The 15,156-nt window shown below is 42.1% G+C and overlaps 2 protein-coding genes and 1 long non-coding RNA gene across 3 annotated transcripts; all 3 read left to right on the top strand.

The window, feature by feature from the left end:
* Positions 1-1,952: 1,952 nt before the first annotated feature.
* Positions 1,953-4,593, top strand: LOC134182266 (kinesin light chain-like). Its single transcript, XM_062649662.1, has 8 exons — positions 1,953-2,131; positions 2,228-2,353; positions 2,418-2,543; positions 3,549-3,680; positions 3,746-3,871; positions 3,930-4,052; positions 4,114-4,239; positions 4,302-4,593. The coding sequence occupies exons 1-8, from the start codon at positions 1,990-1,992 to the stop codon at positions 4,352-4,354; spliced, it is 954 nt and encodes a 317-aa protein (XP_062505646.1). The 5' UTR covers positions 1,953-1,989; the 3' UTR covers positions 4,355-4,593.
* A 1,959-nt stretch (positions 4,594-6,552) lies between these two features.
* On the top strand, positions 6,553-7,869 carry LOC134181793 (zinc finger MYM-type protein 1-like). The gene has a single exon (XM_062649060.1). The coding sequence runs from the start codon at positions 6,553-6,555 to the stop codon at positions 7,867-7,869; it is 1,317 nt and encodes a 438-aa protein (XP_062505044.1).
* A 6,035-nt stretch (positions 7,870-13,904) lies between these two features.
* On the top strand, positions 13,905-14,597 carry LOC134182678 (uncharacterized). Its single transcript, XR_009970397.1, has 2 exons — positions 13,905-14,152; positions 14,235-14,597. It is a non-coding gene; the product is annotated as an uncharacterized LOC134182678 (long non-coding RNA).
* The last annotated feature ends 559 nt before the right edge of the window (positions 14,598-15,156 follow it).

Below are 15,156 nucleotides of genomic sequence, written 5' to 3'. Positions count from 1 at the left end.
GATTTTGTAAACGAGAACGAAGGAGTTTTCTGTGATGTGCAATGTCCACACGTCCGGTCTCTCCTTCCCGATCGATTAAACTTCGCCCGCTGCGAACGAATCAATGTATTTATAGAAGACTGCTACGGCTATACACGTATCGAGCATGCCGAATGTGAATGCGAAGACATTAAGATCCGCCTTCTTACCGTCAGTGCATTGTTCCTCTCTAAAATAAAATTTGTTTGTCTTTGGCAATCCGAAGAGAAATATTCAGCAAGCCGTGTGGCGTGTACATATCCAACAATAAACGATTCTATTTCCACATCCGGCATTGTAACCTTCAGCGGGCAAAGAGAGTGAGCAGACAGGATACGAAAATAGGAACGTCTTCTGTTGCACACGCCAGACGGCGCGCTGAACGTTTCTTTTCGGATATGAAAAGGACAAAGATAAACAAACACTCAAGCAGAGATTCTACCTAATCCGTATACTATATATATATATATATATATATATATATATATATATATATATATATATATATATATATAAATATATAAATGAGCAATTCTGCTAGGAAGTAATATATATGTCGGAAAACAACTCTAAAGACACAATTTTCCTTTAGAGAAGAACCACTGACGGCAAGAAGGCAGAGCTTTCTAATGTCATCACATCCACAATTCGCATTCTCGAACGATCCTTAGATCAGTCGTCCGTAGCACTGTTTTGTCCAAAAGGCGTTGCAAATTATAACACAAGCTCACGATGACAAAGAGATGGAACGATTGAGATAGAGAATTGTAGATCTAGCCTCATTTCCAGACTCTCTTGCGCTTGTCTTGTCAGGTGCCCGTATGACAATTTCAGGCGCGAGAGAGTCTGGGATCATCCCGCCTACTTCCTGCCATATCTCCTTACTAAATGCTCACTAAGTGTTACCCCAACCTCATCAACTTTCATCCCCAACGTCATCAAGTGTCCCGTAACTTTAAAATCAAATTAGCCTTAGTCTAATCCAATAAACGTACCACACGGGATGCTATGACCAAAGTTTGGTGTTCGTCGCATATCCAGCACTTGCAGACAACTGAAGCATGTTGGAAAGGTAAGTCTATGGAGTGTTCGTTACGGGTGTTGCGTTTACGCTTGTGTCTGAGATCTACAATTGGCGGAGTGATGATCTTTTACGTAGTTCATAAGCTCATCTTCTAAGCGGTCATTAGCATTTCCGCGCAGACTATACTCTTTAGCAAAAAGTGCGAAATGACAAGGGAAGGGGTTGATTTTGACATGAAACTACCGTCTACCCTTCGAGAAGTCTTCAAGTATGAAAACAAATACATCTTTTGCGAAACAATAGCCCTGGAAGCTTCAAGTTGACCAACCAGACCGTAGTTTCATGTCAAGATCAACCCCTTCCCTGGCCATTGCGCGCTTTTTGCTACAGAGTCTAGTCTGCGCGCAAACGCTAATGGCCGCGTGTGAACTACGTAGAAGGTCATCACTCCGCCAATTGTAGATCTCGATCAGACTACAAGCCTACACGACACCCGTCACCAACACTCTCTAGACTTACCTTTTGAACATGCTTCAGTTGTCTGCAAGTGCTGGATATGCCACAAACACCAAACAATGGTCACAGCATCCCGTGTGGTAGGTTTATTGGATTAGACTAACGCTAATTTGATTTTGAAGTTACAGGACACTTGATGACGTTGGGGGTAACAGTTGATGACGTTGGAAGGTGACACTTAGTGAGCATTTAGTAAGGAGATATGGCAGGAAGTAGGCGGGATGATCCCAGACACTATAGCGACTGGAATTGTTATACGGGCACAGGACAAGACTAATGCGAGAGAGTCTGGGGACGAGGCTATTGTAGATCAATGACAGAAAACAATTGTATGATATACGCAGTTTAACAGATGGCAAACAAGATAATTAGTCAATAGTATGAATAAATAGGAGAATGTAGATTAAATTATTTTACACAAATTAAGTATTATGATTGTGTTTTTAGTGCTAAATAACCTTGCTCTCACATATCGACAAGGGAGGAAATACAAAGAGGCGATAAAGACATACGAAGAGTCGCTCGAGTTGAAAATGCGATGCGAGGACGGGAATCTAGTGGAAAAATCTACGAGTACGTACATGGAAAGATGCAGCTATTTTGCTTTCTAATCGTACACGTTGGAATATTGGAAAGATGGAAATTGTAAGTCAGTGTTTTTTATTTTAGCTCTCATGAATCTTGGTTACTGCTACGGAGAGATCGGAAACCTTGAGAAAAGTTTGAATTTACTGGAGGAGGCACTCACAATCAGCCGATTATGCTTCTCATCTTCTCATCCCTTCTTGGCACTTAGTATAAAATCCTGAGTCATAAAAGATATAAATACATATTTATTAATATTATTATGTTTACCTAGCTATACTTCACCTTTCCAATACGTACAATTTACTTGATAGAAAAGATGAAGCTTGGAAATTGGCAAGAGAAGCGTTGGATATTGCAAGCGTGTCATTACCGTCATCACATTCTCAATTGGCCGTGTGTGAGTACAGTAGTCTAGACTTTCTTTCTATCGTAATGATCTGTAGACCGTGCTCACTCACCCAACATCACGATCTCATGTTTTATACCAAATCTATTGGTTTGACATGCACCTGTCTCATTATGTTTTCAACTTCGCGACGACAATCTTAAGAATATGTCTATCCAACTGATGACAACAATTTTACTAAAACTATGAGACATCATGACTATTCGTTCCAATATTCTATTGATAAAACGTAACTGTACAATTTTGTTCTAGAGAGATAGGTAGAAAGCGTGAAATAATGTAGTGTTTTCTGTACGTCTTATTCTGTATCCTTACTCGATTTTCACTCAACATGCTAATTCGTGCTATAAATATCGTGATGAGATAGAAAGATGAAGACGTTCCACTGACAGTCTATGTTCAGGCACACACTATATCACTCACCCACTTTTTTATCACATATATTGAAATTTTAACAAATCTATTTACAATCATTGTAAAAACGAAAGTCTACCGTATATTGTTAAATTATTTATCAATGTCAGCTGCGTCTCTATATGAACGGTGTCACCTTGTGTTGGGCATTCAACATGCAAATTTCGCTCTTTTTATACTAAATACCTTGGGTTGATTCGCAAACTGTCCATAATAATGACTTTGTTGGAACAGTCGTAAAGACGCAATTGGCATAACTTGACCATACGTCTTTCGGTCCCAATGCTGCAGAATCATTTCTGATTGAGCATGTTCTATTTTTAAACATGAAAGTGACATTCTATTTTGTAGTTTACGAGATACCTTAATACTGATTACCCAGTAACTATCTTATGTAATTAATCTTTGCATAAGTTTTCATGTCCAGATAATTTAAGCTATGAGCCTGCGAACATAACGATTTGCAAGACTTTGATCATGATGCATTCCTGTCTCGTGAACATTTGTGTTTAAGGACGGTCTGCTCTTCAGTAATGGATACTTCCTGTGAACTAATGCTGCTTTCAACTTACCATGTTACAGATATGATCCATTTGGGCAATTGTTGTCGATCACGAGGAAACTGCGATGAAGCCATCTCGTGGCACGAGAAAGCTAGACAATTGCTGCAACAACAAGAGCAATCATCTGGAAGAGACGAACTCGTTGCTGCAAGTTAGTTTACATTTTGCTTTTAATTAAAGTGAAGTTGGATTGCTGTAAATCGAATTAATAATTAGATTTGTATCTCTTGTCTCGCGACCACGACGAGAAAGGATGTTATGAAAAAGCTTTAAAGCTGTGTTTGGAAGCAATAGAAATGGAACAAGAGAGTCATTCTCCAGATCATCTTTATATTGCAATTCGTAAATTAATTGATTATCAATCTCATCACATAGCTTGTTATAATGTGATTGTGCGTAGGTATGATGAGTTTAGGTTCGTATGAAATCAAGGCCGCAAGACTTGAGGCGTCTATGGCCCATTTGCAATCTTCCTTGTCAGTTTTGCAAGATACACTACCTACTAGTCATTTCACCGCAGATTGTGCGTTGATCTCTTTTCATCTTCGTTTTCTGTGTCAATCTGCGCGATTGTATGTGTGTAGGTCACTTTTACCTTGCTACGTTATTTCTTGCTATGAAAGAAGGGTCACAAGGCAGTCTGCATGTAGAGAAATGTCTTGAGTTACGAAAAACGATTTTTCCAGTTGGTCACAGCAAGATCGGGAAAGGTAAGAACCATGTCATATATTTCATTTTTATTGAATAATCTCTTTTTCTACATTGCTTTTAGCCGAGTCTCTCAAACAAGAAATTCAAGTGTTGAATGAAAATGCAAGTGACTGACATGATATTCCTACTTTTGCTGAGTGTGTGTTGCCGTTTGCATGTGTTATCGAATCGACGAGATTGCTTTGTATGGCTCACAGACTATACGTATGTCTAGATAGGATTGTAGCTTGCACCTTGTCAATATCGTAGGGAACAGTTTGTGCACTGTGGCACTCTGTTGTATGTAACTCTAGAACCAAACGTCACTATGCACTTGCTACGATGAGCTATAGTCACTATGCACTTAGTTTATCAGAAATGGCACGCCATACGAAGCAAACACACTTCGCAGAGTGACATACTAATACTGAAAGATGGTCTATTTCTTAGAACAGTGCCTTACCCCATTCACACGAGCTCTCCTACCGAGGTCAGCGCGAACTGGCATTGGTCAGCGCTGAACGAAATCGTCGTGTAAATGCGGGCCGAGCTGGGCCGAGCCGTGCTGGCCTGGCCCACCACAACTTGCCGTGCCAGCACGGGTTGTCCCAAGTCAGCGTGACTTCAAATCGTTGTGTGAATACGTGCCAAGCCAGGCTGACGGCCACGCATGCTCACTAGATACGAAAATAGCGTGTTTATAGCACGAAACCTTGTACATTATTGAATTGTGGGGTGAGGACAGCATCCAGGTTCAAATTGAAGATGTGCTAGAAACAGAGAAGTTTACGTCAAATTAGCGGAACAAATGAAGGAAGCGGGATTCTCACGAACGGGTGTGCAGTGTCTCTACAAACAACATAGCTAGCGTGCGCACAAAGGAACACGCTTACGATCTCGGCTGGCTCGCTTTTCTCTACACGTCGTGTGAACAAGAACTGTCTCGCTTTACTATCCCGGGCTTACTCGGCTCGACTCGGCTCGGCCCAGTTTGGAACTGTGCTCGTGTGAATGGGGTATTACTGTAAACTAGTTAGTGACGTAACACAATCTGTAGCTACCCATATACGGTAGCGTTACTCATCGCTCTCTTCCAGCTGTTGTATGAACACTGCGGGTTCATGAACATCAAACAACACTTACAAACCAAGCAAATCACTTCACACGAACCTCACTAAACATTCTACTAATTTCCCATCTCGTAGTCCTTCTGCCAATTCAGGGGCGTCGGAAGGGGGTCGGCCGCACGGCCATGGCCGTACCACTTTTCGAAAAATGGACTTTTGCCAGTCGGCCATTAGCGTATACTTCCGGTTTAGGGTTAACTGATTAAATAAGTAATATATTTCTAGTTACGTTAGCATTCTGTACAGCTAGATTTTCAGGCGGTAATTTATAAATTTACGCTCAGTCACAAAGATGAGGCTGGCAACGCGAGGACACGGCAGCGGTAGATAGAGCGCACGCTAACCATTTCCGTGTGCTATATATGCAGATTGACGGGATTCCAGATGTCGGTGATCAGCCCTGTCAGCCTCGCCGTGCTTCATTTCCAAAAGTTTCGTTTGGGAAAAAAGCCCCAAAATCAAGATCATTTCAAGCTGCTTGGTTCGACAACTGGCCTTGGCTTCATTGGCACGACTCCGTTGAGAAAGTGTTCTGTCACGTCTGTGTGAAGGCTGCGAAGTCTGGCAAGCTGAAATGCAAGACTGCTGAGCAGGCATTCATCTATCGCGGAGTTCAAAACTGGAATGATGCCACCCGCTTATTTCGTTCACACGCGAAATCAGACTGCCACAGAGAAGCGGTTGAGTCACTGATCACGCTACCTGCCACAACAAAGCACGTTGGTGAACTACTAAGAACTCGATTGGTTGAAGACAGAAAGAGAAACCGGGCCAGCCTCCTTCGCATTCTCAGGGCGCTGAGGTTCCTGGCACGTCAAGGTATTGCCCTCCGCGGTTCCGCCCTCACCAAAGAGATTGATAGCAATTTGTCACAGCTCCTTCGTCTTTTTTTGTGAGCTTTCTACAGATCTCTCCGATTGGTTGCAGAAAAAGACAAATAAGTACACAAGTGCAGACATACAGAATGAGCTGCTGAAGGTGATGTCACTTCGAATTCTTCGAGATGTCTCAGCCAAACTTGAAGGCACACCATACACCATTATGGTAGACGAAACCACTGACGCAAGTACCCAGGAGCAGGTTGTAATAGTTCTACGATGGGTGGATGAAGACCTAGAGCCTCATGAGGATTTTATTGGGCTGCACATCACTGCTTCAACTGATGCTAAGTCCATTGTAGCAATTATCAGGGATGTTCTTGTTCGTATGAACCTTAGTCTGACCAACTGTCGTGGTCAGTGCTATGATGGTGCATCTGTGATGAAAGGATGTCTATCAGGAGTTGCTGCTCAACTCACTCAAGATGAACCACGAGCATTGTTCACTCACTGCTATGGTCATAGCCTCAATCTAGCCTGCCAAGACACCATCAAAGACATAATCCCTATCAAATATGCCCTTGACACAACATTTGAACTGTCAAAACTTCTCAAGTACTCAGCAAAAAGAAAGTCTGAGTACAAGCGACTTCAAGCTGAGATGGCTCCTCAAGACCCTGGATTTAGGACACTATGCCCTACGAGATGGACCGTTCGAGCAGCTTCTCTACAGAGTGTTATGCAAAACTTTTCGGTCATCCAATCCAGCTTAGAAAGTTTTGCAGATATGGCAAAACGAGACCCAGAGATGTCTGCTCGGTGTACTGGTGTTGCTGCTCAGTTTTCTTCATTTGACTTTCTCTTTGGAGTAGCATTAGGAGAAAAAGTCTTGAAGTTGGTTGACAATCTGAGCAAAGCTCTTCAGCACAAGAAGATGTCTGCTGCACAAGGTCAAGTGTTAGCAGAACTTACCATCAAATCTCTTGCACTAATGCGTACAGAAGCTGAATTCTCAAATTTCTGGGAAAAGTTGATAGAGAAACAAAGCAAAGAAGATGTTGCAGAGCCTTCCCTTCCTCGGAAAAGGAAGCGTCCTTGCCGATATGATGAAGGAAGTTCGGGACACTTCGCAACATGTATAGAAGATCATTACCGGGTTATGTATTTTTCCGCTTTCGATATGGCAATTCAGTCTATCAAAAGCAGATTTGACCAGCCACACTATAAGATATACAGCAAGCTTGAATGCACACTTCTGAAGGGTGCTGCTGGAGAGAGCTATACGGATGACCTGTCTAGCACACAGGAGTTGTACTGCACAGACTTTGACAGCAATATCCTCCAGACGCAGCTATTGATACTGTATTCTCACTTTAGAGAAACGGCAGTCACACCAGCCCTGATGGATGCTGTGGACTATGTTAAGTCACTAGGGAAACCCGGCCAACTGCTGTTGTCTGAGGTGGTCAAACTTATACGCTTGATCCTTGTTGCTCCTGCAACAAATGCAACTAGTGAAAGAACGTTCTCAGCTCTCCGCATTGTTAAAACATACCTTCGGTGCACTATGACACAGGCAAGGTTAAATCACCTTTTAATGTTGCATGTGCACAAAGAAGCATGTGATAGTCTTGATCTAGAACTATGCATAGATGATTTCTGTAGGGAATCAGAACACAGAAGAAACATTTTTGGCTCAATGTAGATTTACTTACAGAAATAGCCTTGTAAGGTTTGACACATGTTGTTCTAGTAGTTACTATATGTTAATCTTGCGTTCTCTGTATGGTATTCAAGCTTTTAGAGAAATGTTTAGCGTGCGTTAACCGTTATATGATTACGCCCACCTAGCGCGCGTTAGGCCGGACCACTTTAAATTTGCTTCCGTCGCCTCTGATAACCATTGTCATGTCATTCGCATCGGTCTCGTGAAGCCACAACAATATATATATATATATATATATATATATATATATATATATATATATATATATATATATATATATATATATATATATATACGGCTCTGAGTAAATCGTGCCGATTTGAGACGTAGGAAAGCCGAAACCAATTAGTTGCTCTAGACAAATAGTCTCCCGCTGTTACGAGACTTCATTCTTCCCGGAACTACACTTGTTTAGACGGAATAGGGATGTGAAGAAAATATGAGCTGTAAAGAAAGTAGGGGGTTGTAAACACTACCAGATGTTGTGAACAAATAGGGGCTGTGCGGCTGTGAACAGAAAAGAGGCTGTGAACGCGTAATAGGTTTGGTGCACAAAATAGAGGCTGTGAACACGTAATAGGCCTTGTGAACAAAATAGGGGCTGCGAACAGAACAGGGGCTGTGAACGAGTAATAGGTCTTGTGAACAAAAGGGACTGTGAACAAAAAAGGGGCTGTAAGCAAAATACGGGCTGTAAGCAAAATACGGGCTGTGACCAACATAGGGGCCGTGAACAAAGTAAAGGCTGTGAGAAATAGGGGCTGCTAGCAGCCCCTATTTTGTTCACGGGTACTGTTTTGTTCGCTTGAGAATCGACAGAATAGGCAACTTGCTGTCCAGAACAAGGTTACTTTTCTTTATTTCTATGTAGTTTGCCGTCTCTAGACCACATTTGCTAGGAGGAAAGAAATTTGTGCCACGAAAACACGAATAGAGAGGAAGAAATGTGCGTAAACAAAATAGGTCCGTGAACAAAATAGGGGCGTGAACAAAATAGGGGCAGTGAACAAAAAAGTGAGCACATATGAACAAAATAGGGGCAAATATGAAAAAACAGGGGCCGTGAACAAAATAGTACCCGTGAACAAAATAGGGGCTATACATTGTACAGGGTCTAATATATGGCGCATTATGTATGCCAAATTACGCTACGACATTAGAACTCCGGCAAACTCATGAGGACACCGGTTATGTAGACATGAGCACACCGGTTAGCTCATTAGGACACCGGCTAACTGATGATAGCCTCGCCCTAGACGCTGAGTGGATTGCAGCCCCGGATGCGCCGTCATCACCACTATAGCAAATGCTATATGTGCAACACATTTCAACCAAAGCAACAACAAGAATCAATGCAAGCCTATCTTATTCCAGACCGACCATGGGGACGAGTCGGAGCAGATCTATTTTCTTTCTCAGGCAAGGACTATATAGCAACAGTGGATTATTACAGCAATTTCTGTGAAGTAGATGGTCTTCAGTCGACATCGTCTGATGCAGTGATTCGTATATTGAAACAGCACTTTGCTAGGTATGGCATTCCAGATGTGTTGATCACGGATCATGGACCGCAATCAGTTCCATGCAATTCAGGAAATTCACACATAATTGGTAGTTTGATCACCAAACAAGCAGTCCAATCATCCCGAATCAAATGTTAAAGCTGAGAATGCGGTGAAGACTGTAAAGAAACTGATAAGGAAGTCCCTTACATCAATGACTGACCCTTATCTAGCACTTTTGGATTATCGTACTACACCTACAGAATGACAAGCAGCCTTTTACAAAGACTAATGTATAGGAGGACAAAAACACTCTTACCAACAGTCAAGCTGTTATTGCAGCCAAAACTAATTGATAACTCTAGCCAGTTAATTGGCAGCCAACAGGTCAAGACAGAGTATGTATTTCAACAGAACAGCCAAAGATAAACCACAATTACAAGCAGATCAACATGCTAGAATACAACCATTCGCTAACACTAGAGAATGGAGACAAGGAACGGTGGAAATGCAACTGTCACCAAGATCGTATGAAGTCGAGACAACAAACGGACAGACATATAGACGAAATCGTATACATCTGAGACCGACAAAAGAGACTCTACCAACGCCCCACACAACACATGAAAAGAAAACAACTATTGCAAAGAAAACAACGACTAACAAGGAGACGTCAACTCAAAGTTCGAACACAGCAAACACTCGAGGAGACAAGAAGACAACACCCAAGATTAATCATGAAACAAGTACGACAACAAGAAGTGGAAGACCAGTCATACAACCAAGATACTTAGAAGACTGTAGTAGTATTAGTAGTAGTAGTAGTAGTAGTAGTATATTACTCAGCAAAAGCATCCACCGGTCATGCCCATACTACAAAAGCCACTACAACGGCACTCAACACAACACTATATCAATCCATTCAATTAAACAAACCCACTTAAGTCAACGTCACAATCTACTTAGTGAGGCAAGCCTCACTGTTGATTAAATCCATGTCATGACATTTTAGAGACCTGTGCTTGGCTGATCTACTTCCGCGAATGCACAAAACAGAAGATCTTATTAGAGAAAAGCTGATCCGACATCTCAGAAGTTCCATCACTGAACTATATTTCTTTTCAGTTTTGTTGGCAATTAAACTGGCAAGATGTTTGTAGAAGGTGGAAGTTTCAGAGCCCATGCCACCGGTAGAGGAAAAAACCAACGGAGTGAAGCTGGCATGTTCCACTTCCAGTACTCGATGCGCATATTCACGTTTTTTCCCACATTCATGGATGTTGAATGCTGATCTCAAAGAGCCTTGACTATTGGATCGCGCGTTTGGGTAAAATACCCTTACATCAAAAAATGCACGGTCTCCTTTTGTCCAGACTCCTCTCGCTGAAAGATCAAGTCTAGCCTCGTCAGACATGTTCGCTGTTTTCTTCTGAAACTTTTCTCCAGTCAGAGGTTGTAACATCGGTTCTATCGCTACATCACGACACACTTCAGTCAAAAGATCGGCAGTTATATCCCTAATTTCATTGTGCCTTAGCGTCGGAAAGCCACCTTTAGGACATACCATTGCATGGTCAACGTTGAAAGCAGATCTACAGGCACATTTTGAAGGTAGATTTGGTAACATCCAACCATAGCGCATGCATAAAGCATCACGAAAATCTCCTTTGCTGAAATGAAAACCATGTTCTTCAACCGGTAAAACGGATAGCCAATTTGATGCACCCTTTTCAGAGGCAAGTTCAACGCATCGCTTCATAGATGCTGGGTAATTAGCTTCTATTTCTACTAAAGCTTGTTTCTGAGAAGCCGGTTTTTCAAATTTTGTGGCAGATTTTTCTTTCTGAACAGCTTCGACAGCCACATTGTAGCACTGTTCTTGTTGTATTATGAGAGCTGCTAATGGTGCTGTGATACGACAGGAAGACTTGAACTCAACATCGGACGTGTGAGTTGGATTAGTCAAGTTCAAACCTCCAAGTCGACAAGGTAGAGCCAACAAATCTCTCACGTCTTGGCTACAATGTTGCTGGCCGGTTATGGCAGGAATGAAATAATCACGAATGGCTTCCTCAAGCGGCTGCATCATGGAAGAGATGTTTTCGACAGTTTTTGATATGTATGACCATTGACATGACAAGCCATGAGTAAATGCAGAATAAGCAACATGTGGTTGTGTTAATGCAATCTCTGACAAGCGTTTCACTTGCATGACCCATTTATCTACCTTTCTGCTGACGTATTCTTCAACAAAGGATGAACTACCAAGAGCAGCACCAAGGTGTCTCTTCCCTGATGTTGTTATCTGAACAGAAGTGTCTCCAAAAATATCTCTTTCCTGCTCCTGCTTGTTCTCTTTCACGATCAGCCATGTTTTGTTAGCATTAGCAAAATAGCCAAATTCTGGTCCATGCTCTGTAATAGCATCCCACCATTTTCTCACATTCTTAATGGATCCTGCCCCAGTAGCATCATCAGCAAACCAAACTTGCTTGCACGTACCCATAACTTTGGTGATGAGAGGACTAATGCCAATCGCAAACATTGACATGGCCAGAGGATCACCCTGTGTAGTACCTTCAGTTGACTGTATAGTCTCTCCTCCAATCACATACATCAATATGTCAACTCTGTAGGTGTTAATTAAAGCTGTTGCAATAATAGGGCATAGTATGCGAGCATTGTGCAAAGCAACTCGACGGTTCAAAGCATTGAACGCATTACTTGCGTCTACCAACAGAACACAGTCTGTAGCATCATCTTCAAATATTGCTCTCATTGCCTGAACAGCTCCTTCACATCCTCCTTCTTGACCAGCACATACTTGCAAAGGCCCTGAACAACAGCAGACATTATCCTTCACTATAGACATTATCGATTTGGCAATGATCCTTCTGAACGTTTCTCCAACACCAATTGGACGTATACCAGGAGACTTGTCCAATGGGATTAGTCGACAAGCTACTAGTGCTTGGATTCCTCTTGGGTCAACAAATTCCGTACAAATGCGTCTTGTGGGCAAGTAGTGATTTGATTAGAGTAATCAGTATAAGAACTCAAAGTTGCTAGTTTTTTGGTAAAGATAAGGCAATGTATAAGGATAAGTATGATAATATATTGTAATAGAGCGTGTAAGGTTACAAGTAGGATATAAGACTAGGCATATTGTAAGACAATACATTATCTCATAAGTGCACACATTATGCTTACTGTATATTCATGTATATCGAGTAAGACAATCGGCGACATTTCGACCAAATCGTAGAAAGAAAGCGGTCTCAAATGGCTCCCTGCATTCTATAGTAGTCGGACTCAGCGAATATAGATATAGTCGTGTCAGAGTTGACGTATATCACAGGGTCCGGTAGTACCCTGTATGTAGGGATTGCCCCGGTTTTGAAGCGTTGTGGGGGCGTGGTCGTCTTTTTGCACGCCTAGGAAACATAGTAAATATAGACTAAAATTTCTCAAAAATAACGAAATGAAATTTTTGCACGTTGTGTGCTATATTATATTTTTTTGGTCAATAATCATCTAACAACCTAGAAAACAGTTGCTAGCCTCGGAGGCCCATGCGCCAATTTTGTTCTGATTTTTCTTCCACTTCTTCTCCACGGATATCTCTTTTTGTACGTTATGTACGGCTGTGAAACTTAGAAAGCGCTTTAGAATTACCCGAACTCTATTCTTTTGTTGATTAAAGAAACCGAAAGGAATGCTGAAAATTTTTGTTTCATTCAAGCAGATTTGATCCTTTGACCGCCATCAACGCTGTTGCACAGTTCGGGCCAATCACAGAGCAGTATTTGTGATGGTTGTTCATGACAACCAGAGACAATGGATGAAGCTCCAATCAAGTATGCCAAAGAGTGTATGAAAGAGTCTACCACCAGAACTGTGTAATTCGATCATGTTTGCCATTGTCCGGTCTAGTCTGAAATTGTTTGCGATCTGCGTTGTACACAGGAGCGAAATTGACAAATAATTACGTACACAGAGCAATTTATATGGGAACCCATTATTTGTAACGCATATCCCGTATTTGATAATCTTTGGCTTTAACTACTAGGCCAAGTTCTATTCCAACAGCCGTTGCATATTCAATTATACACGCACAGAGGAAAGAGCAATGCCAAGACACTAAAAATTAGGATCTATATTCGTGCAACGTGTTCCATTTTCACGTGTCCCGTATGTGGCGTGACCTTCGTCACGAGACTTTCATTTTCTCGTTGCACGCGCAATTTTTGGTAACGGCTAAAGGAGAACCGTTAGAGTATACGCCAGCGATGCATTATGCCAAGTTTCGTTTTTCGAACGTCTATCTAGAGCATGTTAGGAGCAAAATCGAAGTGCGCTAAGTTGACGTTACGTGGCGAGTGTACTCGCCAAACCTAAAAATAGATTTAAACCTAGAAGGAGCCGTTGTACGGGCTTCAAACTTAGCAATTACATTCAACCAATCATAGAGAGAAACGTCATGATTAATTTGGAATTTTTGGTTTGCGGACGTGTTCGCCATGGCGTCCCTGACGTCACGGCCATGTCGACCTTCGAAATCTCCATGTCGTTCCTCTTTGTCGATCCCAACGATATTCTCTATTGGAGAAAGATGAAGAAGAAGGCGTAGAGAGTCTGATCGTGCTTGATTGGCGAGTTTCCGACCCGTAGTTTGACATTTTCACTTCGGCCGAAATCGGCCGTCCAGCACACCGAGAGGAGGATTGGGAAGAGGTTAGCGCAGCTTCGGAAGAGAAGAGGTATTGTTTCGTAATCCATAGGTTCGTCTAAACGTGGTTGGGAGTGCTGTTTCGTTACTCAACGGATATTTTTTCTTTCAAGCGTCGCCATACTTCCGGTCGCTTTGTTGTTTGCAACGGGACCGGATGTCTGCAAGAATGCACCGTCTCGCTAGTTAGTAGAACGGCGTAGGTGAATACAAGATGTCTCTACGTGCAGAAGGTTTGCTGTTGCACACTTTTGCGGCATTCGGGGGTCATTTCAGTTCATTTCAGGTCATTGCGCACGGTCTGGTCAGAGAAGTGGTCAGGGCTTGGTCGCTTTCGAGCAGAAGCTCGAAGCTGTGCACCGTACAAGCAGAGGACGTGCTTTGTTGAGAGTAATAGTTTGTAGATAGTGTAGATAGATGTGTACAGTTGGTTATTTCTACTTTGTAAGTAGTTTTACAATAGTTTGTGTAGCTTACTACGGTTTCTTCCATAGTCTGATTTTGCACTGTCCCAAGGTAAGCCGGGATAAACAATGTTTATTGCCGTGTAGAGTGTCTGTTGCATCTCCAAATTCGTTTTTGTGCCTGTATGGCTTCATTCTAGGTTCTGCGCTAGACCCACAATGTTGAAGGGGCGTTTCCTAGTGATACCGCTGTAAGCATTGATATCAAACTTTTTGGGCTGGCCGACGGTCAGGTGACGTTGACGACGACCATTGTACGAAGTGGCAGGTCTGTAGCTGTCGAGGTAGATTTATTGTGATTTTTAGAAGATCTACATACGGGAGAGATGCGCCATTGCAAAAATACCTGCTTTTAAAAAGGGGGTACGATCTCTACGCTTCAGAGAGTGATGAGAAATTGGCTTGAAATACGTACAACATGTCTTAAAAATTGATTTTAGCACTAGACGTCGAGATTCTATGCTTAATATATTTACAGAGTGTCTAAATTTGCTCAGAAAATGACGATCTAGCGTGTTTCGGGCATCCCAAACTAGAAGGCGTGACTTCACTCAACTCTGATGACTACCAA

Source organism: Corticium candelabrum, chromosome 7 (assembly GCF_963422355.1).
Source record: "Corticium candelabrum chromosome 7, ooCorCand1.1, whole genome shotgun sequence".
In the NCBI taxonomy this organism is placed as follows: domain Eukaryota; kingdom Metazoa; phylum Porifera; class Homoscleromorpha; order Homosclerophorida; family Plakinidae; genus Corticium; species Corticium candelabrum.
Note: the sequence above shows the minus strand (reverse complement) of the source record. Positions and strands in the feature narration are given on the sequence as shown.